Here is a 27,616-nt window from a genome sequence, read left to right on the forward strand (position 1 = left end):
GAGACTAATAAATGGCATCCGATTGAGGGGGAAATGATCTAGCAAGGAAGTGTATTAGCATCGACTAGATAGAATAGTAGAATTTAAAGGACCGATTTCTCAACTTTTGATGTCAGAGTGGTCAGTTTCGCAAATGAGGATTAATAGTCCAAAATGATTCTCCCACGCCTTCCAGTCACGAGCACCGATCGGTTGATTAACAGGAAATCACCTGATTAAGGTGATCGATTGTGCGGTACACAAAGCCTGGACACTAATAGGGATCCTGATGAAGCTGTTATGCTGGTTAACGGTTGATATCCGAATGCTATTAGACGAGTCTCGCACCCTGAAGGATCGTATTAACATCGTGATACCGTTGTCACGTTTGCTCGATCATTGATCCAAACAATTTCAGGGACCACCGAAAAATCGATCTTTTCCTTCGCGAAACCAGACAGGGAACACAATGCCACGTCTAGCCCCCTCTTCGTTGAACAATTAATCGAATCCCTGTTCACCTCCTCTGTTAAGGGCTGTTTCTCTTAGGATTTTCTTACCAATTTCCTCAACGCGACACGGCCAAGATATCTATCTCGTTGATCTCCAGGAGAGACCCGTGTCTCATTAATTAACGTCAAGACGAACAGCTCGGTATCGCGTTTCCTTTTTCCGTTTCATCCCCGTTCCACGCAGACGTGTTTCCTCGTCTCCTGTCTCAGCGCTGTTTTCACCACGCAGACTCCGGGTTTCGATAGCGTTTCATCGGCGGCGAGGGCGTGGCGAAACTTCGGCCCATGCTTCTAACTTAATTCGGTTAGTCGAGATTTATATCCGCATCCAGCCAGTGTCTCCCTGCCCCGAGCGCCCCCCGACCACCCACACCACGCCAGATTTCCCTGCTGCGCAACGGGGTTTATTAGAATTTATAAGCGGTTCCGTTGACAATCGCGCAACGCCCAAATTGCTGGATGTTTCGCGTGTCCCCCCGATTTCCATCGCGTCGGGGCCCTTATTTATTTGCCACCCGGTGGACGCGACCGCGGGACACTCGAGATGCGCGACGTTACTGGTCAATTTTTGGGGTGGAACGCGGCCAGCCGGAATTCATCGCTTTGTTTGCCGACGATTTTACGAGCTTCGACCAGCTTCCTTCCGCTCCTGAAAATCACTGACCTAAGGAACTGTCTGACGCACGAATCGCTCGGCAAATTGCCGCCTGATGCGTGAGAGTCTCCTGATTTGTGGTTGCTCGGTTTCCATAAGTAATTTTCGCTCGGTGGGAACGGGAGATTTAGACCTTCTTAACCCTGGGACTCCTGTTAGGGGTGCCGGTGAATGGGGACGCTCTCGCCACTTGTCAGTGTCTGTCTAGACGCCCAAAAGTCAAAGAGCCACCCCCTGACCGTGTGGATCATTTAATCATTCGACTACGAGCGATAGAAAATTCATGAGCTCGCCGCCAGAACCCTATCGAGGGGTTACAGGGTCTCTATTGGTTTCGGAGGCTCGTGATGCACCGTATAAGCTTGCTTTTATGAGCGAACGATCGGGCGCTTCTTATGACTGGATTATCAGCGCCCTCCTCGTACCCTGCGGGAATTGTTGCTCGCTGAATCACACGTGGAAAATCCTATAATTCGACTTTAATTCGATCTGTCGGCAATTATGACGCCAATAGGGGGTAGGGGGTAGAGAGGTACAGGGGGCTGCGAGGGGTAACGGGGTCGCGACTGGTCGTCGACGGCGAGACTTTGCCAGCCACTCGTTCGCGACGAATTGGTTCGCTGAAAAACTCGTTGAATTCGACTGCTGGAAAACGATGAAATCGTTTCGTAATTACGCGCCATTATACGTAAAAACGCTCCGGGTCTAAAAAGCAATCGGTCGAAATTACGCGTCCCATCGAGCCCGCGTGCTTTTCGAGTCGTTCCACCGTTTAGGATTACCGACGCGTTGAAAATTTCTTTTGATCGTTCTGCGGTTTTATTAAAGCCTTATAGCGCTGCCTTTTTTCTCCGTATTCCGTTTCTTCTGCGGATATTTTCTTTGTGACGTGGTCATTCCACTGTTCCTCCGGTTATCGAATTTGTCTCGACGTCTGCACGCTGGGTTCTCGGTGTACATTATTACTAATTATATAACAGTTGGAATTGTAAAAATAGAAACTATGGCACGTTTGCGCGAGCAAGTGAAAAAGAGAGGATTGTGGCGAGAGAGATAGAGGTTCGGCGTGCAGGGAAAGAGGGCGAGCGACGTGCAGGATTGGAAGGGAAGAAAAATAGGAAGAGGGAAAAGAGAAAGCCTCTTTGCGAGGTTATATTTTTCTGAAACGCACTCGTCGCTCCGCCACAAAGGTCGTACCTCGCCATCTTCGTGCTGGTGTCGCCTGGCTCGCGGCTGGGAAACGAAAAGGCGAGAAAGCTCGTTGGATTTTAGACGCAATCAATTTAGGCTCCCGTCTTTGTGGATGGGCTGTCGCGAGCGCATGACGTGTGTTTGTGCGCGCTCGTGTCAGTGGTCCAGGGTGTAGGTGCGCGTAAAGCTCATCCGAGGACACTGCGCTCTCGAGTATTTAATGCGTTCGTAGCTTTGTAACCCCCTCTGGCGCGGAGCACACACGCGAACACCCTTCATGCGTACCCTGAACGCCGCTGTGCGCGTGCATCGCTTTCCTGTCGCGGTCGTGGCCATCGAAAAGACAAAATCAATAATTGGGCACGGACCAGGCCACGAAATTTACTACCGACGACGATTCCCTCGCCGTGGCCTATGCGTAATCACGCGTCGATTTCTCGAGCCTCCACGCGCGGGGGTGGCTCTCAATGTCCTTTCGAGGAAATTCAATTAATCCGCTCGACTCTTTCGGCTTTTCGTTTCAGAGCTCTCTCGGAGTTGTGATAAAAGAAATTATAATTTTCGGAATTCTCATCTCTTAATTTACATTCAAATTAGACTCGAAAAGTCTGCTCAACGAGTGTCAGAGATACTCCATAGCTGTGTCAATTTCTTCCTGGCGTGATCACATAATTTCGGATCAAAGTCATCGTTGACGCTCTTCAGCCGAGCCTTCCCGATAAAAAGAAGATTTTCGTAATCCGTTAACGATGGTCCGACGCGAAAATATTTATTTTAGCCGGGCCGAGAGGGGCTAATTTGAGGACTCAGCCTTATTTACACAGCGTTAGCACGGCCTTTAGAACGTGTTAACGTCTCCTCTAGGCACTCGAACCGTCTCCTCGGACCTTCACCCAGGATATCCACCTGTCGTGCTACGCCTGCAAGGTAGAATTGAATTTTTCTGAAAATACCGTGACGATCGTTGTTCTTTGGAACTAAAATAACAGCCGGCGTTTTAAGGGTGGGATAATTTCAACTAGTCCGGCTGGTAATTGTGAAAACACCCTGATTTCACTGTCCGTCGATTTGTCTGAAGAGGAAAATACCATTTAACGACTCGATTCTATTGTTGCCTCTGCAAGCAATCGTGTCGGTAGATGGGAATTTATATATTCAAAAGAATAAAGAAAATTTGTTCGCGGCACTTGTGATTTTGTTACGGAATTGATTGAAAAGCAAAAGTTTCAGTAGCCGTGGATTGGTCGCGAGAGAGAGAGAGAGAGAGAGAGTAACGCGGGAGAGATAATTCACGCATGCTTAATGCGATGGCGAGAGTTTCAGCGAAGTCGAGCCGAAAATTACCATAAATTCGCCGTGCGAATGGTAATATCCCGGCATAATTTACGTCGACTTACGACGTCGGCCGCCTATTAAACATAAACACAAGCAGTGGAAAGTCTCGTCCGTTGAAAATTCGCGGGTCATTTGAGCCGTTTCCGCGCCATTACCCTTTCTTAGCCTGGCTTCTTTGCGAGCTTAGGTGGACGGAGGACGGAGAACGAGGAGCCCCGAAGAGAGATCGAAGTCGAGCGTAAGAGGGTTGAAGAGGAACGGGTCCGTGGGACCGGGGGGATGGAGAACGTAACTCGATTCCTCGTTACTTTCTTCTCCACGGGTAGATTATATCCTCGAAACGAGCCAAACTTTCAGCTTTCCTCCCTTTCTTCCTGTTCATCGGTCTAAACGACCGGCCCAGGACCCTTGAATCCACCGATTTCATTCGGTGCGAGCACGATGGATCGCGTTGCTCGCTCGTATTTACGCTCTTCCTGCACGTCTTCAGCATCATTGTCACAAACAGGACTGGCTCGAGAATACCCGTCGCCCCTTGAGTCGCGTCGGTTAGTCCTTTCACTGCTGAATCAGTGTTCGAAGGTAAAACATTTGCGCTTTCTTTCTTTCGTTACTTTAGTTAATCAGCTAGTGATTTTCTTAACTTATCTGAAATCTGAATATCACATGTATTATAACGATAATTTTTGTTTGAAAACGTTAAAGTGATGCCAGAGAATGTTATTATTCTAAACAAATGTTTCATGAGTTACTTCAATTTCGAGTATCAAACGAACGATGGACGAAGAAGCTCATCACTTTAATGGAATAAATATAGTGTTTCTCATTCGTCGCCTATTCGAATAAAGTTACGAGCGCCCTTAAACCTCGCCTGAGCTATCCTAAAGCCGTCCCTGGTTGCGAGCCATTTTGGTAGCAGCCGAGAGGGAGGAGAAACGGTTTTGTTCGTTCTCGCTGGTTAATGCGCCACTCCCGCGACAACGAATTGCACGCGGAAACGAGAGAATTAAAAATGAAAATTCGTAATATGCCGGCGGGGATTATGCTTCATTTTCAGCGATTACTTTCCTCCTTGAATACCGAGCGCTTAATTTTCTGCTTGTCCTTGCGGAGCGTCCCGCGTCGCCCGAAGACATTCGCGTCGGGGAGACTTCTTTTGCGAACTTCTGGACGCCTTTCACTCGCTTTTGATGGCGCGAGCAATCTAAATGCGGGGAGCTCGATCATTTTCTCCTAATGTGAACTCACGACGAAGCGAAAGAGTTACAAGATTCTACGGACTATGAAGGATTACTTCCATCTTGTTCTACGTTCATTATTATTTGCCAGTGATATTTCATTGAGTATCATTCAGGACGAGCTTAACTTAATCCTTTTCTTTTTTCCTCCTCTAGAACAATTATCTAGAATCTAGGATCTCGTTACCTAGAACAACATCCTTTGGGGATATTTCAATAATTCTTCGTTTTAATGTAAATATGTGTTAGATAAAAACAACTGTAAAAGACTTTTACCACCGCTACTCTTAAGTCATGTGAAAGTAATCAAACAGAGAAGTTTGGAATACTTGAAAATGTGCTGGAATAGGGGATGGTAAAGTTATCGAGGCATCTTTGTTTTCCATTCTATTGCTGGCAGCTGCCGCATTTGTCTTCGTATCGTAAGAAAAAGGGCCAGCCCGTTTACGATCGGGTCAATCTTTCACATAATTTAGTAGAAGGCAGCGTTCCCTTTCTCGTGGAGCCATTGGACGAGAACAATCGAGGAATCGAGGATCTTTGCCGAGCTAGATCGAGTTCGAAACGAACCTCTTATCCGGTTTTACGAGCGATGCTTTATGCGCGCGGCTCGCAGCGTTCCTCCTCGGAAGTTCTCGAAAGGAACGCCATTTTGTTGAGCGTAACGAGTTGTTCTGTCGGGGATCAAACGCCGCTTCGACTCACGTATTAATGAACGAGCACACGAGAGGCTGAATCATTCATTCGCCTTATTTTTTATTGCACCTTAACCCAGAAAAAAGAAAATTTTTACGCGAGTTTTGGATAACAAATGAAACTGTTACCTATTTATTAAATAATGAACGTATACAATCCGAAGTTTTTCAGCAAAGTTCAACTCCAAATATTCCAACGATCAACACTCTTCTAACTTGCCCGACGAACAACCTCCTTTGGACCATTCCTTAGCAACTGCTCATAGAATTACAAATCCGTCCTCTACAAATATTGTAACAAATCCTCGGTGCCGGATAAGTATCTTCTCTTCCTGTACAACGTGATTACGAGTGACTAACGGGACTCTGTCGTAACGCTCCACCAACAAACAGTTCATTGGCCATGGTTCGAGGACAGGGAATCATCCTCGTTCATCAGTCGGACGTTTTCCTGGTCGAAGCTATCCGGGTAATGAGGGCCCGAGACTCCCACGGGCTCGTTCGAAAAAACAACACGCGTATCTCAGCCGTAAGCGGCCCATTAGCGAAGAATTTTGACGTGGCTCGCACAATCGTTCGCGAGAGAGGATGGAAAGCCAGCCGACCGCGCTTATACGAGAAAAAATTGACTTCAAGTAGCGACGAACGGCTCGCTAGACGCAAGTCATCCACGGGGCCCTCTGGAGGGTTCTCAGCCTGCTTCCACGTACGTTCCTTGACAAAGGTTTCTCTGAAGGAAGCCCCCTTTCTGACAACAGGGCTCCATTGTCAGTCCCCGTTTCAGTCGAGGCGCCATTGAGGATTCGTTAGAACTGCCTGCCAGGTAACGCGCGAGCCACCTCGCGTCGTCGACGGGTCCCTTCGATCGTGCACGATCATCGTCGGCCCACTGCTCGATACGACTCGTAGGCGTGTAATTATTGGCTCGAACAACTGGTCCGTGATGCCAGGGTTTTGAGGAATCTTCGAATTTGCGGATACAAACCGGTGGAGAGTTTCACTTTGGTCGAGAAAGAGGAAGATAGAGCGTTGAAGTTTGGGTGGGACTCGTGTTCAGTGATGGCAGTCTGTTCCTTTATCGCGAACATAACATATCGCGAACATAAAGGGAACCGTAGACATTCGGCAAACCTAACGCGCGTATTGCCGAATGAAAATCGTATATCGCAAATGGAATTAGCGTCAGGAAGGGACGGAGGTCCATTCTGAATGCAGCCCACAATTTATCAAGCGTCTCGCGCGCGTGTCAGCCGGTAAAATTAAACGGTAATCGAACAGTGATTCGTGGTGTCATTTTGTCCGAAACACATTCGCGATGTGGGACCCCCCTCTGCGTGTATATATCGATCACGTTGAAAGGACGTGCGGCGGGCTGTAATTTTCGCACCCCCGTAAGAAGCTGGTAACCCTCCTGTCGCCGAAATTACGTCCGTTTGTGCGCGATTCCGCGCGCCAATCAGACGCAGCCTCATTTTCCGAGCACGAGAGCGATCGCGATAACGAGTAGTCAAGTCGATCGGCCGGTGCTGTTTCCTATTGAGCCTCTTGTATGGGGTGAATTCGGGAATCAATCTCACCCTTTGCGTCGAACTTCTTTCGCGAGGAGGCTCGCAGACGTTATTAGAGTCAACGATCTCTAAATAGGACCTGGTTTCATGCTTGTTATTTATTTTATAATTTAACGTATTTGTTAGCAAGTATAAAACGATTGGATTAATTCAGTCGGCTGAGATTAATTTATGTTTATACTCGAAATAATGAGTATTATTATATACCTTAACCCACTTTGCACCCCTGTTGAAATTAATTAGAATTTTATGAAAATATTGTCCAAGTATAACGCGAGAAAATGGAAACTACGAATTCTCGTTCTCCCCTACACGAGAACTCCAAATTTCATTTCATGTTTATCCTCGTACAAATGTAACGCGCTGCCGAATGGGGCTTCGGTTCTCAATCTCGTCTGGGAAGGGATGTGCTTGGAGATTGATCATTTTGACGGGAAAAGCGACAGGACCCGTGGACCGAGTTGCGGGAACGAGCAATTATATCGTCGCATAGGAGATTCGCATGCACAATTACGCGAACAACCGGGACGGAGGTCTGTCGAAGACATTTCGATTAACTTCGCCGCGGGAGCGTTCCGACCTTTCTTTCTACGAATAGTCAGCATCCGGCGCGAACAACTCGTCCCGACGAGTCCTGCAAAATTAGACGTTGGATCGAAAAGATGGAAACCGAATCGAGGGCAACAGATGCCATCCTCTTCGAGCTTCAAACTTCATCGAAATGCCGGAGTTAGAATCTAATCTTTTTTATGTACCCGAGGAGTTCCGACAACGAACATTACGAAGTCTACTATGCTTTCAGACGTCTGAAAGTTTCTCATTTTGTCGCGACCCGAAGACGAAGAAATATCCTTTGTGTCCTCTCTGTTCTTGGAAGAAGACGTTTTCCTTTCTTCTTTCCCTTCCGTGGACGTTTCGTCTGCCATGCCATTGTCCCCTTCGAAATGAGAAAGCCTCTTAATACAAAAAATCAACAAGCGTCTCGTCACAGAGACCTGCCAGCTCCCTTTCAATTTTTTTTTTTCGATCGAACAGACTCTTATCGAACGAAGCGGCTTCGAAAAAGCGACGATATACTGTAGATATACTTTTTACTTTTCTGACTCACACCGCCATGATTCTAGGTATTTCAATTAATAACCCTTCAACGTGACAGACCCGACAGTTGGCGTACTGTGAAATTAACCGTTGGAGACGGTAATATCGCCTGATAGCGGAAACAGCCCTTTCCGGTCTACTCTTCAAAAATTTCAGAGTCAACAGCGCGTTACGACTCAACGAATGGTGAAGCCGTTAGAACGGAATTTTCATAGCGTAGACAATTGGAGAATAGAGAATGTGCGCACAATTGAAATATTTAAAAGGCCACTTTCCATAATTTTATATTCATAGAGTAACATATTTCTCTTTGACTTGACTCTCGGATCAACATAAATTAAATTTACGATTCGGCTACTCTTTCCCGAGTTTATCGACAAAATTTCTGAAGGTGTCAGCGATTGCTCGATCGCGGTCTGAACTCGCGTAGAGCGCGTCAACCGCCAGAAAATGGCCCTAATCGATACGAAAACTGGCCGCCGCGGCGCTCGTCCTCGCGTCGTAGCCCCGAGACACGCGTGGGCGTGCGCGCACACGAGCGCGCTCCGAAACAAAAAAAGGCGCGCGCGGAACAAAGGGGCAGAAAGGAGCTACAAAGAAATTAGAAAAGAAAAAAGGGGGCTCGAAGTCGTCGGGGAACAGGCAGTAACAGAGCAAGGGACGAAGGAACTCGCGGTGCGAGCGAGTTGGATCGAGAAGCGAAAGGAGATTCGCGAGACGGAGCGAGACGAAGAGAGTAAACGTCGGAGTGGCGGAGGGACGAAGGAGTAGGAGGTTGGCGCGGGTGTCGATGGGAGAGGGGGGAGTGAAAGAAGAGGTAGAGAAAAGAGGAAGAAAGCCCTGGCACTCCCACACAAAAATATCACCGTTAACGATTACCAACCCCTCTTTTCGTCCCGCGCTCGTTATATTGTGTCCCCGCCGCGCGCGCAAATTTAGAAACAAAAGACGGGTGGAAGGCGCGGTCTGATTGGCCGACCGGTCCGCGACTCGTGTCTCTGATTGGCCCGCGGGACCGCACCCATCCTGCAATGGCCGCTTTGTCGTTTCACGCCGCCACTTCTCTCTCTCGCTCTTCCTCTCTGTGTATACGCGCCTGCACGCTTCAGCCGCGAAGCTTCAACAACCCCGTGAAGCGCGACTCGACCGTACCCCTTCCCCTACTCTGTTATACGAGTCTCTCTTTCGCACGTTTCATCCCTCTTTCTCCGCCTAACCGACGCGTCTTCGACACGCTCACCCACGAGCGTTTCTTCGCCACCCCTAGCGTCGGCTCCTCCAGCGGTTCCTTTGCCACCTTTGCTTCGCGGACCACCACCGCCAACCCTCGAATTATATCAAAATCTAATCAACGACATACGTGCACGGCCCTATGTCGCGATTGTTGGTGCGAGTTCAACGAGTTACTTTAAATAATCAGCCGGAGTATCTTTGTCTCACTAATTTCAAGAATCGAGTTTCGAATTTCTGGTTGTAAGAGGGGTAGAAGTAGAAGACTCAAAACGGGAGGTAAATAGATAGCTATTAGGCTAGAGTTAACCTCTGGTTAAACCCTCGATTCTTCGCCACCCTCAACGTCACGCGGTCCTCCTTTGCCCTCACTCTTCGAATTATTTTCAAATATTTTTCTTGGTTCTCTATACCTTGCTTGCACTTTATCCCATTATAATTTTATAATTTTAGTGTTAGTGTAGGCTTCTGATAGTTCGTGGTCCCACGAGGGGGTGATTGACGTGTGTTTGGAACAGACTGGACGAAATCGAATGAATGTTTAGAAGGAACGGGTTCCTGGAATGCATGTAAAGATTTTGGAGTACAAGAAGGCGAACATGACTTTGAAATAAAAAACTGAGCACCATCGTTTTACATTCAAGCTCCAAAGAGGTGCGAATCATGTGCAATTTTTATTTCTCCAGCACTTGCTCCACCATGACGCTCAGCTCCTCTATTAGTATCACTCCTAGCTCACTCTGCCTACCAGCACGTCCTTAAAATTGTTATCCATGCCATGAACCTTTCCAAGGCCAATGAATTCATCTATCCATCGCCCTCTTTAACAGGACACGCTCGGACCGCACGCATGTCGCTCGAGGAAGGAGACACTGGCGCGAAATACCAAAGAGGAATAGAGGCAGAGTGAACGCTGCGGGGGCGGAGGGTCGAATTCGCGATGAGAGGAAGAGAAATGAGGAACAGGAGAGAGAGGGAAGCTTGTCCCGGGTCCGCCATGCGGAAACCTATCTCGGGCTATGTAGTACTCTACGAGTTCGCGGTAACTAACCGTCAGCCCGGGAAAATTCTCCCTTTATGGTCGCGCCTTTTGGTCCTGCCACTCTCCACCCCCGAGAACGAACCGCCGTACCCCTGCCCCTTTCATTTGCGACTGTTCTTTCGCCGCTTTATGCCGAGCGTCGATAATTCTGCGCGATATCGTCGCGAGATCGGCTGAGTTGCGATTCGCTAGTAGTTGGAGGAGGAGCAATGGGTCGTTGTGTTGTCGCTTGTTGCGTTGGAAACAAGATTGCATTGGTAAGATTCGCGTCGGAGGAACGAGTCGTTGAGCTGCCACTCGGGTTGGGAAAGAGACTTGGATGTTCGCGACGCTGTCGCTGAAACGTTGAGCTGTCCTTTCTGGCAGTTGTCGATTTAAGAGTTGGCCCTCTTTGACGTCTCGTAAAGTCGTAATTCGTTAATTATTTGCACGATATTGCATAATTAGTTGCTGTACGGAGATATCGTAGGAAGAAAATCGAGTCGGCGCACTATCGATTGATGCATCGCAATCAGGAAGTGAATTAATGTATTACAACGTTGAAAATGAGCAGCTTTTCCGCGCTCATTATGTTGACGATGTATGAAGGTATAAAATTAATTGCTCGGCAATTTACACGAACGCAACCAATATCAAATGCGTGCTAATTGATAATAATTCTCTTTGACGAATAAACGCAGTGTTAAATCTGCTTGCAAAAGCCTCTTCGCCAGTGTAATTCTAGGACCGAATTATCAACGACAGAACGACGGACATTTTAATTGCGTAAAAACATATATCGCGGCTTTATATTTTCGTATTATTATCCCGTACAGCGTGATTAATTTTACCGACAACAGTGCGCTGCGGTTTTAACAGCGAGTTATACTTAAACCCACGTGGAGGCAAAGTGTCCCCCTGACTATACGAGAACAAAAGCTCTCGACGTGCTGGCAAATGAGCTTGGAAAATTCGCGTTACGCGTCTTTCGAAATTTCGTGCTGCCAACAATTGAGAAAGAAATCGCATTGTGCGGCGATTTAATAGGTGAACGATGGAAACGTTTTTCTCTCATTCAAAACGAGCACTTTTGTTTCGCACACTGCCAACTCAGAGCGGAAAATGGACCAATTTAGTGGCATCTACTTCACGATTTTACGTTTGCTCCGCCCCATCGCGATTCACTCGTGAATTCATTCTAAATACAAATACTTTTCGTAAAGACTTCTTTTTCGAATCATCGACCCAGCGGGTAAATCGATTCGCAAAGAAGTCAACGGCGAAGAAGAATGGTATCCTTTGACAGGCTCGATGGGTTCACGGGTATCGAGACGAAGAAACTCGATAGCTCTGAGTCGCGAATTTCACAAGGGGGTCGTTGGTGTATCGAGGCTCCCTGATTCGTAGGTCGCGTGGTCGGATTTCATAGGTCTTTTGATTTTCGCTCACCTGTATCCTGTCTTCGGGCAGATCGGTTCGGAGGCTGAGCATCTCGCGAGCATAGACGTCGGGATAATGGGCTTCCTTGAAGGCTGCCTCCAGCTCCTCCAGCTGTTGCGACGTGAAGATCGTCCTGGAGCAACAACCGTATGAACCTAGTTATATGCCATTACAGCTTTTCCCTTAAAGCTAGCCTACACACGATGCCAAAACAACCCAAGAATCGGTAGTCGCGCTCGTACGTCTCAATTTCGCCTTTATACTACTGAATGTGCAATCTACATCGACTATTATATTTTAGAAAAAACTGTACACGAATTGGTCGCTTTTGACAAACTTTACGATGTGTTTCTGTCTGAAATTTCAGCACTATTCGGTACGTTAACGTGCAAGATAAGAGGAAATAGTTATACTAATAATATACTAATAATAATAAAAAAAAAAAATATGGAAGAATTGTCGACTGGCTGTTGAAAAATAGCTTATCGAGAACTATATACAGCGTACACAAGGTATAGTAAATAGTTTATAGGAACCGGAAATCATAGCAGAAATTGAAATGTGGAAGTTCGAAATACGTCGAGAAATAAATTCATCGATCACGGCAAACATAAAATTCCATATATTTTTTAAAGTGGGGCTTGCATTGGACGAATAAACGCCAATGGAGCTACGTATTTTACAACGAAAAATCCGCACTGCGACAAACATTCATTCGACCACGTTCACTGGAAAAACGATAATTCTTCGTTTCCTAGTGTGACAGCAATAATGTTTAATCCTTGAACGTTTGATTCTTGCGTTAACATATTCCAGAAGTTAGGTACTCGTCGAACGTGACATTCGGAGTATTCGGAAGAATGACGAAAAATTGTAAACACTTGAGTGGCAAAATGAAGCAAATTTTATTTTATAATTTTTTAACGAGCAGTTTGAGCCGAAAATCGTCCGTCCAACGTGCAATTATCGAACGATGATTGCATTCGGATTGTCTGTCATTTGAAAATGGCCGAAAACTCGTTACCAGGGGACTCGTAGATTGCACGATGAAAAATTTAAAACGATACAGTCGGTCCGAGGGATAAATTTATCATTATCGAAAACGAAAATTCACCGAAACGATTACAATTGTTTCCCAGACACGATAATTAATCCAGAATGCGGAAGAATAGCGTTTGGGGCTTCATCCAAAATTTTATGGACGATTATCAATTATTCGCGAGCCTTGCTGTAGCACTGATTTTAGCCACGAACTTTTGGCGGGGACGCGAAATGAAAATCAATGGCGGCCACGGGTGCAGCAAGAGACACGCGCAACAGAGGATGGTGAACTAAATGATTCATTGCTGTGGTTCGCGTGAGATACTCACCTATGACGGCGCTTCTTCTTTTTCTTTTTGCTGAAGCCAGAGAGACCGTCGACCGTGAAGTCCTTTCCTGAATCTATGTTGTGCCCGACACCTGCAACAGAACCATCAAAGTTAATGACACTCCATGACACAGTGAGTTTTATTTAAATTTGACAGGCATTCAACCCTCAGCTATCTATTCTTTTGGTTCAATCTTTCATGTCTCTATTATCTACGTCTTAGAAAAAAATGAATCTTCCTCCTTCGCTTTACTCATTTAATTTTAATCATAACTCTTGTGGTATATAACGTGTAATTAACCTTCTCCAACCTCGTCTAACTCTGTCTTATATCTACGTTTCCAAAGTTCGATTTTATCTTCCTGTCGCTTGTAAAATATTATTTCGAGTCGTTCCTCATTTTTGTTCTACGTTTTGGGGGCAACTTCTGGGTTAACTAACGGGTTTCAATGCTCCAGCGTATTTTCTTCCATCAAAAATTTAGTTGGTTAGGGAACGGCAGCGTTCGCATTGGGCTCGTAGCTCATTATTTCATAGCACTGGCTGTAAGTGATAATTATACACGCCGCTTTGTTCGAACCGCGCGCGTACCTCGCGGATCAAATTACCCATTATACCTGACTTGCCAATGAATTGAAACCACGCGCATATCCGCGCAAATTACGTCCAACGAGTGTTTCGTTGGTCCAGCCGCTGGTTTCGTTGATCTCCCTTCGTGAATATTTAACGTTGATTAGAGGAATTTCTACCTGCTCGCGAAACTACTCTTCTTTAATTACTCTTTTCGCAAACCTCGTTGTGTAATTAAAGGCAGAAGTATTCGTAGATGCTCCTCTGCAATTACTTGAACAAGTTTCTACGTCTTGAGGACCGAGAGTTGTCTTTGAAATTGTTTAAATTCGAGGCGAACGTGTAAGGTAACTTGACTTTCGGTTCTATTTATCAGAATTAATATAATATTATATATAATTAAATTTTTTTATGAGAAATGTAGTCAACTTTCGAAAGAAAGTGCGATTAGAAAAAATTGGCGTAGTTCGGTACGTAATATCCGGTGGTCGAGATCGACTGTCGTAACGTGGACTTGACACTCGATATTCCGTGGAAAATTCGTGGAAAATTGATCACTGGTAACGAAATTTAGTGTTGGTCGATGTAGCACCCGTCCAACCGCTCGGAAAATAGAGAAGAAAAATTCTACAGGGAGGAATAACGAGCCACGGGACTCTGTTGGTGGCTGGTTGCAGGCAAAGTCGAGTTAAAATTATCCAGGTAAACGTTCTTAATAACAAATGAATGCTGCTGCTCTTCCTATTAAAGAAACCTCTCTTCCGTTAATAAGAGTACGAAAATGTTACTGATATAGTATCAAATCGTTGTACTTCACTTTTTTCCTCGTCTATTACTTGTCCAGAAATAAAAACTGTCAATTTCAGCGAAAAAACCGTGCTCGCCAATTAGCAGGCAGACGCAGAGGGAGGGGAAGGGCAACATTTTTCCCGTTTACTCGTTTTACTTTTTTCAGAACACGTTGCTCGCGACTCGACCAGCCGTGCGTGCGTACGCGCGCGTGCTGCGTGTAAATGGCAATTTTCCGCGAGCAACGAGAGGCGGGGAATTAGAAAAGTTCGTCGAGCGGGCAGGACCCGTGGCCCGAAAATAATTATCAATTATAAATTAATTTCGAATTAACGAGCGAAAGCCTGCTCCGTGGCGCGCGCCGCTCCACAATGAAGTCCTCCCCCTGAGGCTAACTCGTTACTACAGTTGTTGCTGTCGGTGCCAGCCGCTGGTGCTGCCACTACCGGCGGCTAATTAACTATTAATTAAGAGCTTAATTCCAATTATACGTGTCCTTCGACTAATTGGACCCCGAAACGCATTGCTGACGTCACGCGCGTACGGCTACGCGCGCGAACCTTTCCACCCCGTCGTCCTACTTCTTCTGGGAAATTATTTCCACCTGAATCAGGCGCTGCACGCTAGTACACGGCATCCTCAGGTGCTGTGACTGCGTGACTACCATCGTAAATGTGATTTAGCAATTACGATATGACAGAGAATTTGGCAGGATTGGTATGGCACTCTTGGGCCAGTAGATGAGTGGATTTATTCACTTTTATTTCTGTAAATAAGTGGAAATACATGTACTCTATTTGAACAAATTTATTTTAATTATGAAATACCAAAATGCATCAACTGTCCCAGTAATAAGAGGAATTTTTCTCATTTTCATCTCTGTCGTATCTCCCTGAGTAAAAATTTAGATAAAATGATAAACTAAAGTTAAAGGAGACCCCGCATGGCAAAAAGCTTCCAATTTATGTGCAAAAGTGACGAAAGTTTTTCAAAGCATTTGTCCACGAGTATGAATTTTGCACATCTCTGATCTGCAAATGCAAACGCACCTTAACGGGGCTCGCGGTTAGTTGAACGCGAGGGAAAAGCCAGAAGCTCGCTGCCACATCTAAACGAAACGGGAGACGATTCGGTACGGAGCCATTTGAAGGAACGCTTTCAGAAATTTTGAGAATTCATGGTGACTGGTATGCGTGCAATTAGAGAGATGGCTCTTAGGAATTTTTCACGCGTGCTTTTTGTGTTTTTGGACGAGCGAAGGGTCGCCCGTTTACGATGATTTCTCTTTGATGTCTTCTGAGAAACACTTTGAAGTTTCTACCTACGTTTTATTGTGTTTGAAAAGAACCATCTCGTGGGGATTTAAACGCGAGTCAATATATCTTAATGTTGGCGAATGAAATTATGTTCGTCGGTCAAACAATTCAAAAAGCCTCGCGTCTACGTTAATTAGTAAACGATTGCTCGCGTGGCTAAGATAGATAAATGTTCTCCAACAAGGGAAATAGATTCAGCGAGAGAAAAATGCGGTGAAAGCTAGTTTTCCGAGTGCGTTGGCGTTGAAAAAAGTGGAGAAGCTCGAAGAAAGAAGAATTCCAACGAATTTCGAGCCGAGCAGCTTCGTGGCGGCGACGCAGAATACACAGCTCGCGAAAATAGCGAAGGCTGCTTTTAAAAAGCATTGTTAACCTTTTCTTATTCTTCTCGGGTTCGCGTTGTGTTCCCTCGCGTTCGTTCGCGTCGCATTTTACAGCTTTCTGAAAACGCTTCCTCAAAGTCAAAGGAAGAAACGACGCTGTAACTATCGGTGACACTGAAACGAGGAAAAATGGGAAACGCGCGGTTTTCGGTCCCACAACACCGTTTCCCAAACTGCGTTTTTTCGTTACTTTTAGCCTAAGTCGATAATCAAACCGAAAACTCTATTTGAAGGTCGTTTATATAAAGTTTACTAGTACATTTCTTTAAAAATCGTAATTATATAAGCTGCGTTGTTATTTTAATTTTCTTCTAAAAAGTGTACCGCTGTCGAGCAGTAATTGCATCCATTCTTTTTTACTCAAAAATTTACACAGCCACAAAACAAGTATATCGTGAATATATTGTGAGGTGAAAAGTGTTTTGTGGCTGAAAGTGTTTGGGAAACGCTGCTCTAGGGAACAGTGGTGCCGCGCTAGCAAGGTTGTTCCCGTATCAAAGAACTTTTGTCTAATTGCCCAAACGAACTATATTAACCCAATGTTTCTCCCTGAAACTCTCGAGCCGTGAAACGCTTCCAAGCTCGCGGTTATTTAACGAAAACTATCGTCCGCGTTACTCTCGTCTCCATGGGCTCCAGGGCGGAGAAACTGTCCCTCCTCGCTCGTCGCGAAGACGAAGAACTTAATGAGCAAGCGTCGCGGCATTCAACCGATTCAGGGAAACTTCTGACTTAATTTTATCCAACATTTCTTCCCGCGGCATACACTCTGCGTCGTTGACGAGGCGCGTCCTTTCACGAATTAAATAAATTTTGCTCTATTTACGTCACGGTCTCTATCAATCCAGCAACCCCAATGCGGTTGAATACCCTCGAACTAGGGCTGGGATTATCTATTTACTCCATTTGTGAGAATTAACAAACTTTGTTAAAAATGTATCAGTTGGAACTCGCTGAGGGTATCGAGAATATTGTATTTAACTTTGTCTTTTATTTTTTTTTTTTTACCATTTCCTCATAATTTAAAAACTTATGTTACTGTTAAGAAGGAAAGAGTTAAAATTTAAAAAATTTGGTAAGGTCTACAATATTCACATTTACGTATCGCATAGCTAAATGCTAAATACTCTAAGGAGACCTCGTCCCAGAGCACGCGATAAACGAATTTCTTCCCTCTCTGTGCTATCATTTCCCGGGCAGTCGGCGAAAAGTGATTTCCCTCCGCGCGCTCGGGAGGAAAAGAGAGGTAGCTGGATGAAAAATAAATATTTGAGGCGCGAACACGCGCGGCTTAAGACACCGCGTACGGGTGCTCGCGCGACGCATTGTTTCACAAGATCGTAGAGAGGCCTTTTTACGCCACCCCGGCTACGCGTTGTTTCCTGCACCCGACTTTTTAAGTACGCTTATTTACCGTGAACCGTCGAACCAATCGGCGCCGCCGCGTCGCATTCGTAGTCGCGAATGGCTGGGTGGCTGAGATGCTAATAACGACGCGAAAATCGAACCGCCGATAATCCGCATGTCACGTTCGCGTTGAGAATTAAACGAAACGCGCCAGCCGGAGCACGTCTAATTTCGTTCCTCGAGCTAATTCGATTCCTATGAATAGCAGTATCAGAGCTGGGACGGTGTTTCCCAACTGTTCTCGTTGCGTGGGCCAACATTTGGCTTCGTGTTAGGATCTAGTTAGAAACGCGAATAGAATTAATTTTTTTTAAAAACCGTTGCTCTCAAGGGAAGTCTCTTATTAATACAGCATTGGCAGATACCGCGTAATCATCGTTTCATCTTGAAACGTTAAACCAAGAACGCGTTTCCCCGCAGCCATCTTACTTAATATCTTCTTCTCGAGCACCTTCAGCGTGAAAGAACTTCGTATTCCATACCCTCGGAGAGTCGCCAGGCAATATTTTTCCCCTCGTCGCGAAATGAAATACAGCAACCCCCAGACGCGTACGGAACGATATCGTCGCGTGTAATCGCGGGAAAGAATATCTAGCAGCCAGGTCGCAAAACATCGTAATTCACCCAGGCTTGTTTTCGTCCTGGGCGAATGATCGATATTACGCGCGGCAGGAAGCGTCACGGCGGGCTAAGTAGGAGACTGTAACCGAATCGATTAATCAAATCCAGTTAGCTATTACGGGACCAGCGGGAACGCGTTTGCCCTCGAGCAGGATGAATTCGGGGCGCCCGGACGAGGCGGGCCCGTCTCTCTCCTCTAATTTGTCCTGGATCTAATCCGTTCGTAGTGCCCTCGAATATCGTGGGATGTCGCGACCTCCCTCGAGACCTTGGCTAGGGTGAGACGCGCCGTATTTGCGCATGCAGCCACTTCAGAAGCAATTGTTTTTAATCTCCTCGACGAGAGAGAACCCGTAAGATTATGCTCGCTCGAGCGTGCTCCTGCCCGTCGCCGTTCCGACGATTCGAAGTTGCTGGAACGTTTTTATTGGATTTGATGCGGGACTTCCGAGGAGCTCGATTGGTCCCAATGAAAAAGGAGTGTCTTGGTCGTCCTGATTCTGCAGGCGTCTTCGACTGTTTCGCGGATCCTTCGCTTCGCTCTTATTTAAAGTATCATTTCATTTTTAAAAGATTGTTGCGGAATATGTTGTATAATAAAACATGTGATCTGAGAAGACATTACGAGCTAGCCCAAGACGTTGGGAGGTTGATGGTCGACGTCTCTGGGGAATGCTCGAAAGGAGGCGAAAGCAAACGGACAGGTCGAAATTGAGAAGTTTCAATGTCTCTTCTCGCCCACAATTCTCCCCTGGATATCATCCCGCGAGCGAAGTTCACGCACGGGGGAGTACACCAATTTCGAGACGTCACCCCTTAGATAACATTCTCAAATTTTGTTAAAAGAAAAAACAGTAAACAGTTTTCATCTCGAGTTCACGATTAATCAGAAAAATACAGAACGATTAATCATCCCTCTTCTTCTGCGATTCCTGCTGGTCTTACCTCTAATTATCTTTTCATTAATTTTTCCCCCGATCCTCTACGTTACTTTCCACTAAAGATCCCACAGAGATACCTTCAAAGACTCGCGCATCAAGTAGCAGGATCAGCAGCCTAAAACTCTGGAGGGTAGACCCACCCCTCGGTCTTGACTTACCGCTGCTGAAAAACGAACAGACGCTTATCTCGTATTTTTGGCCAGTCTACAAGCCTGCACCGTTTCATGAAAACAGGGGAAGGACACTTCGCGGATGGTCCTTGCAAGGCTCAAAGCCACGAGCCGCGCGCACCATCGCGAATACGACACAGCGGGCCGCAATCATTCGCGCAAAGTGTCTTCCCTCCCCGCGCGGCAGGGATCGCCGATAAAAGGAAGAAATCCAAGGCAACTTCAGAGAAAACTTCGCGGTCCACTCGGCCAGGAGCGACAGACTTTCTGCACCCACAGAGGCAGCCGGAGTGGCAGGCGGCTCTCGAAACACCCTCCCGCGCGAAAACAGTGGTAGTTTCCTCGCTAAATATATTCACGCCATGCGTACGTACACTCGGAGACCGTGCGGGGTTGTTTCTCGCTCGCACACCACCAACACCCCCCCAGCACGATTACACGAGGATTCCATCGCACATCCCCGCCGCGACACGACTGGTGGACGCGTGTGCGTGAAAACGCGAGCGTGTTCGCGGTGTGTGCGACTCGTGGAGCATCCAGGAGAGGGTGGGCTAGGGATAGACGGTGCTGGCGGCGGCGGTGGTGGTGGTTGCGAGTTGCTGTTCCTAAGCGAGGGTGTGCACGCCGCTGTCGGGTTTCAGGGTGGTTACACGGGGTGGTTGCCATCGGTGTGTGTTGGTGGCAGGCTGGTTACCAGGCAACCGGCAATAAAGGAGCGTGGATAGCCAATGGCGGCTCTCAGTACACCCCTTCGTCTAACACGGCTTGTTTTCCGTGCTTAAGAGCGAGACAGAAGGAGCTTTTGCTTTAGTAGCTGTTAAGACCTTAAACCCGTGGCCCTGCTTGACTGGCTGCCTTACGCCAGACTGCTTGCACCTAATAGAACCTCTTAGAGTATCCGCCAGCTTCGTGTTTCTTCGATAATTGATATTCTAATCCTGAACGCTGCGAGGACCTCACGAAGAATCACTTTAACGCTGCCAGAAGTGTCGATTCTTCGATTCGACTCGTCTTGGGCAGATTCGGACTGACGCGATGATATAGGTCCATGAGATGAAAAAGAAGAAGGATGAAATAGGGGCTAGGGTGTCTATGAGAAGTCTACTCGATTGTTTCCTTGCGGAAAGATCCATATCCTTGCGGAGTGAAAGTAATTTTTCCCTTTGCCTGACCGATATCTGGTTCATTCTACTTCCTGCAATTACTTATTCGTGTATTTCAAATTAATGTAAACGTTGTCTTCTATACTCCTTCCTTTATTTTCGTATTTTGAACTCGGTAATAATAATCCTACAAGGTAATTAAAACTTCCTCCCTCCTGACTTTCCACCTGACTCTAAAATAATCTGGTCCAACCCTAAAAGAATTCTTCCAGCTAATCGTTATCGAAAGGTGACGCAGAAAACACCGAGCAATTTGCGCGGGATACACCAACACCACTCTTAATCGCATAGCAAATTTTTCGCGTCTGTTTGCTCGGTGTCCTCGACACCCTTCGCATCTGGCCCTGCGACCCGCGAATCGAAATTGCGTCCAGCTGGACACCGGACGTGGGACGAGGCGGATGCTCGCTGGAAGACTCCGCTGACGGAAGGGACCGTGCGGAACACGAGGAGTTTACATCGAGCAAATGGAAACGCGCGAAGTGTTACGAGCTGGAGGGTCGTCTGGGACGTCGTCACGTTGTAACACAGTGGCCCGTGTGTATGGTGTCCCAAGGGGAGGGCGAAGGTAGCACGTAGCACACCCCTGGGACGTCTTCTGCCGTCACTTGTCCGTATTAAACCAGGGTACTAATCCCGAAATTTAATTTGAAAATCTTTTCATGGTCCCTCCGTTTCTCTCCGTTCCTCTCGTCTTCCTCGAGCCATCTCTCTCGCCAGAGGCTATGCACCGCGAAGACGTTTCAAACCCAGGGAATTAACCGTGCCTTTGTGCGTCGTAATTGAAAATTTGTGTCCGTCCCCTACTCGCGGTACGGAGGACGAACGGATAAATGCCCTTTCGTGGATTCATCGAGAAATTACCTCGTCGCGCGATGAATGAGACGACTCCAGGACGAGACCCCTGCCTCGCGAGACGCCCGTTTCCTCACTGGCTGCCATTTTATAAGAAATACGTAAATGCGAGGAAGCCGGTGAATGCGGATGATTAACGAGATAGATGCTAGTTTCGCTGCTAAGAAAATATGACCTGATACCTTTACATCAGCTTGTCGAAACTTTTCAAAAAATTTAGGGCACGTATACATACGTAGAATTCGCGATGCTAAATTTCTGAATTTTTTAATAAACCACCGTTCCTTTTGGAAGCTTCCCATGGAACGTAATCGATTGCTTCTCGGTGTTCGTAGGTCACCCGTAACTGGTTCGCGAGAAATTACGTAGCAGCCCCTTTCCCCACGAAAACGACGTTACGCTTCAATTTGATACGCTAGGTCCGACTCTGTTTGCTAGAAAAAGAAATGGTAAACCCCGTTTGCACTTTCTAGTATAGGAGAAGGTGAACAGTCGAGCAAGAATTTAAATATCGTAATAGTCGAAGATATCCGAGTTCTTCGTTAGAATTATTTTCCCTTAAATAAGCAATCAACGAAAACGTGGAGTTCACACTGGTTTGCTACTGGACGACGACCTCTACCGTCCCTAGATGGTCCCCTGGACACAACACGAAATGCCAACGCACTTGAAAAATGCATCAGGCCGAGAATTATTTATCGAGCGCGTGAAACATGTAACGCGGTCGTTTACATAGCCGAAAGGGCGAATGGAGCGTATCCGAGTGCAGCCGATGCTTGGATACATCCCGGGGGATGTTTCGGTAGATTAGGGACCCTCAACCCAGGGGTAGTTTTGCTGCACCATGTAACACGCTGTAAAACACTTGTAACAGACCGACAGCAGCTTAGGGGTAAGCTGCTAATGCTTCCGCGATGTTCTCGGGGTCGAATTAATTTCGCTGGTCCGATCGTTTACCCTCTGGAGAGTCCCTCGATTCGCTCCACGCGTTTCATCTTTTTCTCTACCGTCTTCGTTGCGTTGAAACCCACAAATGATGATCTTCGTATAAATAGGATATTTCCCAAATTTACCCCAAGAAATAAATGCAATTAATTCGTTGCCCGCCTGGCTGTCACGAATAATGCGTTATTAGACGAGTAGGTATTTATTCAGCCGTATAGAGCAGCTTAATATAAAATTAGCTGTATTAATTATCTATCGACATTTCGACCTCAATTTTGCTGGTCCTCTGCAGGAAATATTAATTTGTATAATAGGTTGTACCGGAACGTGAGCCCTCGTTTACGTATAATAAAATTATTAAAGTAAGATAAGGATGAAAACGTTTATCTACGGGTTTTTTTTTTACGATGCCGATTATATAAATGTACATAAGATCGATATCTTGGCTTCTCGAAATCGGCGAATCGCGCGATGGACCAGCAGAGGACGATAATTATTTTGGACACAGTCTTCCAGCACCGACAATAATAACGAAGAACGAGTAATTAACGTGCCACGGGCAGATCCTCGCGAGAGACGGGACGGGATTTCTTCTAAGCAGCAGGAATTACGTTGTTTCTCGAACCATCGATTCGTGCATCGGGCGCGCGCATATAATACAGCCTAGTAATTAAGTTCTCTAGTGAAAGCAGTTCCCGTCACCGGTTACATCGCGAAAACTCGACGGCTTAATCACGGTTACACGCGAAACGCGTTTCATCGATCCCGGATCTCACAATCGGAGGCCCTGTGGTCTCCTTGAATGACGATAATTAATGAATAGGACGTGGTCGAAGGAGAGACCTAGAGAGAAAGAGAAAACGATGTATAAGAAAAAGTAAAAATAAAAAGGAATAACGAATTCGTGGGCGGAATTTCTCGGAAGCGCTTCTCGACTCTTTTACCCTCGGCTACCCTGGTTTCTCTACGCTTCTTTTTGCTACTGCGAGGGCTTCACACCTCGTGGTCAGAAACGTGTTTTCACGCGCGTCTCGAACCATTCTCCTGGACCGCGGTGGCCATGCTCGAAATTCGACCCCTCTACGAATGGTGTGAATATTATGATGGCCACGCATTCAGGTGCCAGCCGTGCACAATGAGCAAAGTGTTGATTGCCCGAAAACAACGCGTTTTTTCACCATCGAGTCCGCGCTTACTTTGTTCCACCCTGCCCCCGTGAGCCAGACCTCCTGTCGCAGGATGTTCAAGGACTCGTCGCTTCTCCAACGAATCCTTCCATCGATTGCACGAGCCCGTTTCTTCCAGAACGCGTCGTGATCGAAATAAACACACGCTGGACGAGAAACGATCGTTTTCCATCTTTACTGCTGCTGGCAAGTGGGGGAGGAAGGGAGGAACTTGTCTGCTGTATGCTCTGGGGGGTGAGTCTTCCAAGGGTACGAACCGTGGCAGAGAATATGACGTAAAGGGATGGTAAAGCTAATGCAAGGATTCGGTGTTAAGTCGATAGAAAAGGAAAGAGTAATCCAATGTCCACAGTCAAGTGGTCAACTTCTTTCCAACACGTGCAGATGTTCATCAGATCAGACACATCACCGCAGGACAAATCAGCCGTAGTCAACTTTCATCAACCGAGGTATCCGACCTAACCCAGACCCACTGGGAGACCAACAGCCAAGATAGTCGCGAGCTGGAGAGGCAAAGGGTTCCGTGGAGAGCAAAAAGCGAAGAGCCCCGTGCAACGAGTTGTATTTAAGAGTTAAAATTAGAGCCAAGAGAGAGAGTTTTGAGAGCGTACACGAGTGCGTCTAGTGTACTGTAATCAGTTCTGAGTACGCTCATTGTTATTAGCGTAAAGGGAACTCCTTCTATTTAACCTGTCCGCCCAGCGTTCCCGCGACACTATCTGGCGGAGGGTTCGCAGCATCGGGCACCGGAGCTGGATTCAGCGCGGAACGTCGGATGGCGGAGCGTCGCGGTGCCATTCACGCGTCCAATTAATACTGAAATTACAGCTATCAAGCGGCGCATTAGGCACTTCCGTGTGATTAACGCGAGCGCTCGCGCGGCTTTCAAAGTCTCGACGCAGAAAAGACGCGAATCCGATGAAAGGAAGGCATAGTGGCGGCGCAAACAAGAGAGACGAGTCGCGCGACTTCACCCGCGGACGACAACCGCCCGCTTCGCGTTTCGCGCTGTTTGCTGCCTTTGCTAAATCACATTAAATACTTGAACGCGCCGGGCGACCTTCCGTCGCAACGCGGCGTACGAAACGCATAATTAAGAGTCCTTCGCAGGAAATTCAAGAGGATTTACGCCGGTTTTTAGCGAATAGTTTCGCGGAAAGGGACCCAGAAAGGGACGGAGGGGTGGGGGGAAGGGCGACGACTTTGGCAATTCCCGAAATAAATTCACTTTCAGAAACATAGTTTAAGGCATGGGTGGACGAAATAGTGCGAGCACCTGCGAAGGTCTCTGAGCAGTCATCAGTTGAATACCACAGTGTAGATGTTCGTGCTACTTCGTTCAACTCTTGGAGATGAAGAGAGAAGAAGACTCCGCAGCGTATGCGAACGGAGAACAAGACTCCGAGACATAGACGAACACGGAGCGTTACTTCGAGACATGTATGAACTGAGAACAGGGGGGGATGGATGAACAGGGAACGAAACTGGGGGCATAGATGAATAGAGAACGGGACCCGGGACATAGATGAACAGAGACGTCCGTGTAGCGAGAGATACAGCGAAGGGAGACTCGGAAAGTGTCACGCACACACCAGCGCTCGCGAAAGGCTTAAAAGAGAGAAGGAACCAGCGGTGGATGGACGAACGGAGAGAGAAGGGACACCCCATAGCTAGCTACCCCTTTCGACTGGGCAGTGCCGGCATAAGTCAGGAATTCCTGGCACGCGGTATATTGCGCGGGGGTGGAGGCCCGGCGGTTATAAGCTATAGTCTCCGGCGTGGCATGGCATGCACAGCCATTTACTTCATTATGTCATTAAGCTTAATGGCCCTGGCCCTAACACGGCTCTAGACTATAGCCACTTCTACAGTTCGTCCCCATTAAGTCCTCTCTCTCTCACACTCCCTCTGGCGACCTATCCAGCCCTACAGCCATCCTGTCCACCCACCGACGGTGTCCTCCCTCTTGTCTGCCAGCATCCTCGTGAACCCGCCAGGGCTCACAATGAGCATCGACTTTACGCCGATGACCGGCTGAAATTGCCGCCGGCGTCGTGGAAAATTTAGCGTTGCTACGGCCACGGACGTACCCGTGACGTCGATTCAGAGGGAACCCGTTATTCGGAGTTTATTTTCCCAGACAAAGGGGATGGAGAGTGTTTCAGCCGAGATCGAGGAACTCTCCAATACGGACGAAACTTTTGCGACAAAATACATGGTCGAGGCAACTCCTCTTATTTAAATCCAGTCTTCAAATCTCCGACGAGTCTATAAATCCTTTTTGAAAGTAGTCATTTTACGAAACAAAAAGTTCGGGTTCGGTACATCGTGCGCTTTTCACAGAAAGAATTTCGAATGTCTCCGATTTCTCGCCAACAGACGAGAACCCCCTAAATTCGACCCACTCTAGCCGCGACTATTAGTGTGTTACAAAACGTACCTGAAACGCTCGCAACGAACACGCCAACGCAGGCTTTTAATTAGAGAATCGCGAAAGAATCCCAGACGCGATGGAACAAAACTCACTCGTTAAGAGAGCGCACGCGCGCTGCGGGCTAAGTGGCTAAAGCCGCTGAATAATTGTCCGTCAGTAAATGCGCGTATAAACTCGACCGATGTCTGCGAAAGGGATCGTGAAAATCCCCCGAACGCGAGCAAAATATTCAATTCTAAAATTTATAAAATGAACTTCTGAAAAATCTTGGGAAACCTACTTTTACCAGATTTATATTTTTTGACACCTCGCCTTTACAGTTAATTTTTTTAATTCCTTAGTGAACGACCACACGAATGTCGACGTGTTTCGATGCACGAATCGTCCACGATTCAATAATTAATTACACTCGTTATTTGAATTTTGACAATTTCAGGGAGTCTGTCTCAGCTGGCGTGAATTCCTCGCGGGCGTTCTCCGAGTTTCATTTTCAACGGAAACGGTAGCCTGACGCGAATAGATTTTATGCTGATGACCGGGCGAAATTGTCGCCAGCATCGAGTAAAATTTACGGTATTCATAAGAGTCGCGCGATCATGTAGTACGCGGCTTGTGGCAGCGTTCGCTGAGCAACCCCTTCCAAATCCGCGCTCGATGGAGACGCGAGGGTCGCAAACTTGTTACAGCACTGCTTGGGGTTCTAATAATTGGAGAGCGCGGAGCCAGCGTTCCGTCACTCCTGGACAAAAATACGATAACTTATCGAAGAACGATACGCGCCATCCGCCATTGATATCTCGTTAAGACTGTTTCGCACGATTTTTGGCACCCTCGAGGATTCGAAGATAGAATATTGGGGAAGGGTAATCGATAATGCAATTTGAGAGCATTTGTTTCGAGGAAGGTACGAAAGGTTTTTTAAAAATTTTATTTCACTGATCACGATTGATTCGAAGATGTTAATCGACCAATAAATAGATGACTGAAACGTCTACTACTAAAATACGCGATCACTCAATATATCCCGTGTTACGTGCTTTCATTACCATTGAAAAGTGACGCTTAAACGAGATTGACTGATTGGAAAACGCGCTGGAAAATCGAAGGGGCGCTCGGTCTGACGGCAATCGAACATCAGTTTTAATAATTTGCATAATTCCGTGTTTAGAGTGAGGCTCTCTTGTTGGAATCGATTCAGTGACGCGGATTAACAATGCCCGTGGAGGCACCCTTTGAAAATAGAGCGACTAAGCATCGGGAATTAAATGAAAAGCGTAGCTACGGCTTGGAATTGTTCCACGAGTGAATGATTTCATAATTATTCTCCGAGTGGCAGGCTATGTTCGATTCGACAATACCGATGATACGGTTCGCTCAATGACGTAATTATTTGTCCCAGAGATGCGCACACTTTGTCGATCTTTCAAAAGTATGTGTGTACAATCTTTTTCACGATAAAATCACGATAGAAGCCTAGAATCAAAGAGTGATTTATCTACTCCTT

The 27,616-nt window shown here is 46.7% G+C and overlaps 1 protein-coding gene across 5 annotated transcripts in view; it reads right to left on the bottom strand.

Annotated features, from left to right (window-relative positions):
• LOC128873754 (visual system homeobox 2-like) overlaps window positions 1-27,616 on the bottom strand; it is a 60,971-nt gene that overhangs the window by 10,628 nt on the left and 22,727 nt on the right. For 3 of the 5 annotated variants that reach the window (XM_054117565.1, XM_054117567.1, XM_054117564.1), the window contains 2 exons: window positions 13,333-13,423; window positions 11,972-12,101 (listed from right to left, as the gene is read on the bottom strand). In XM_054117565.1, coding sequence (XP_053973540.1) covers window positions 11,972-12,101; window positions 13,333-13,423 — 221 coding nt within the window. The remainder of the gene's footprint in view (window positions 1-11,971; window positions 12,102-13,332; window positions 13,424-27,616) is intronic. The other 2 variants (XM_054117568.1, XM_054117566.1) reach the window with 1 other exon arrangement.

The sequence above is a fragment of the Hylaeus volcanicus genome, chromosome 3 (assembly GCF_026283585.1).
Source record: "Hylaeus volcanicus isolate JK05 chromosome 3, UHH_iyHylVolc1.0_haploid, whole genome shotgun sequence".
Taxonomy (NCBI): Eukaryota; Metazoa; Arthropoda; class Insecta; order Hymenoptera; family Colletidae; genus Hylaeus; species Hylaeus volcanicus.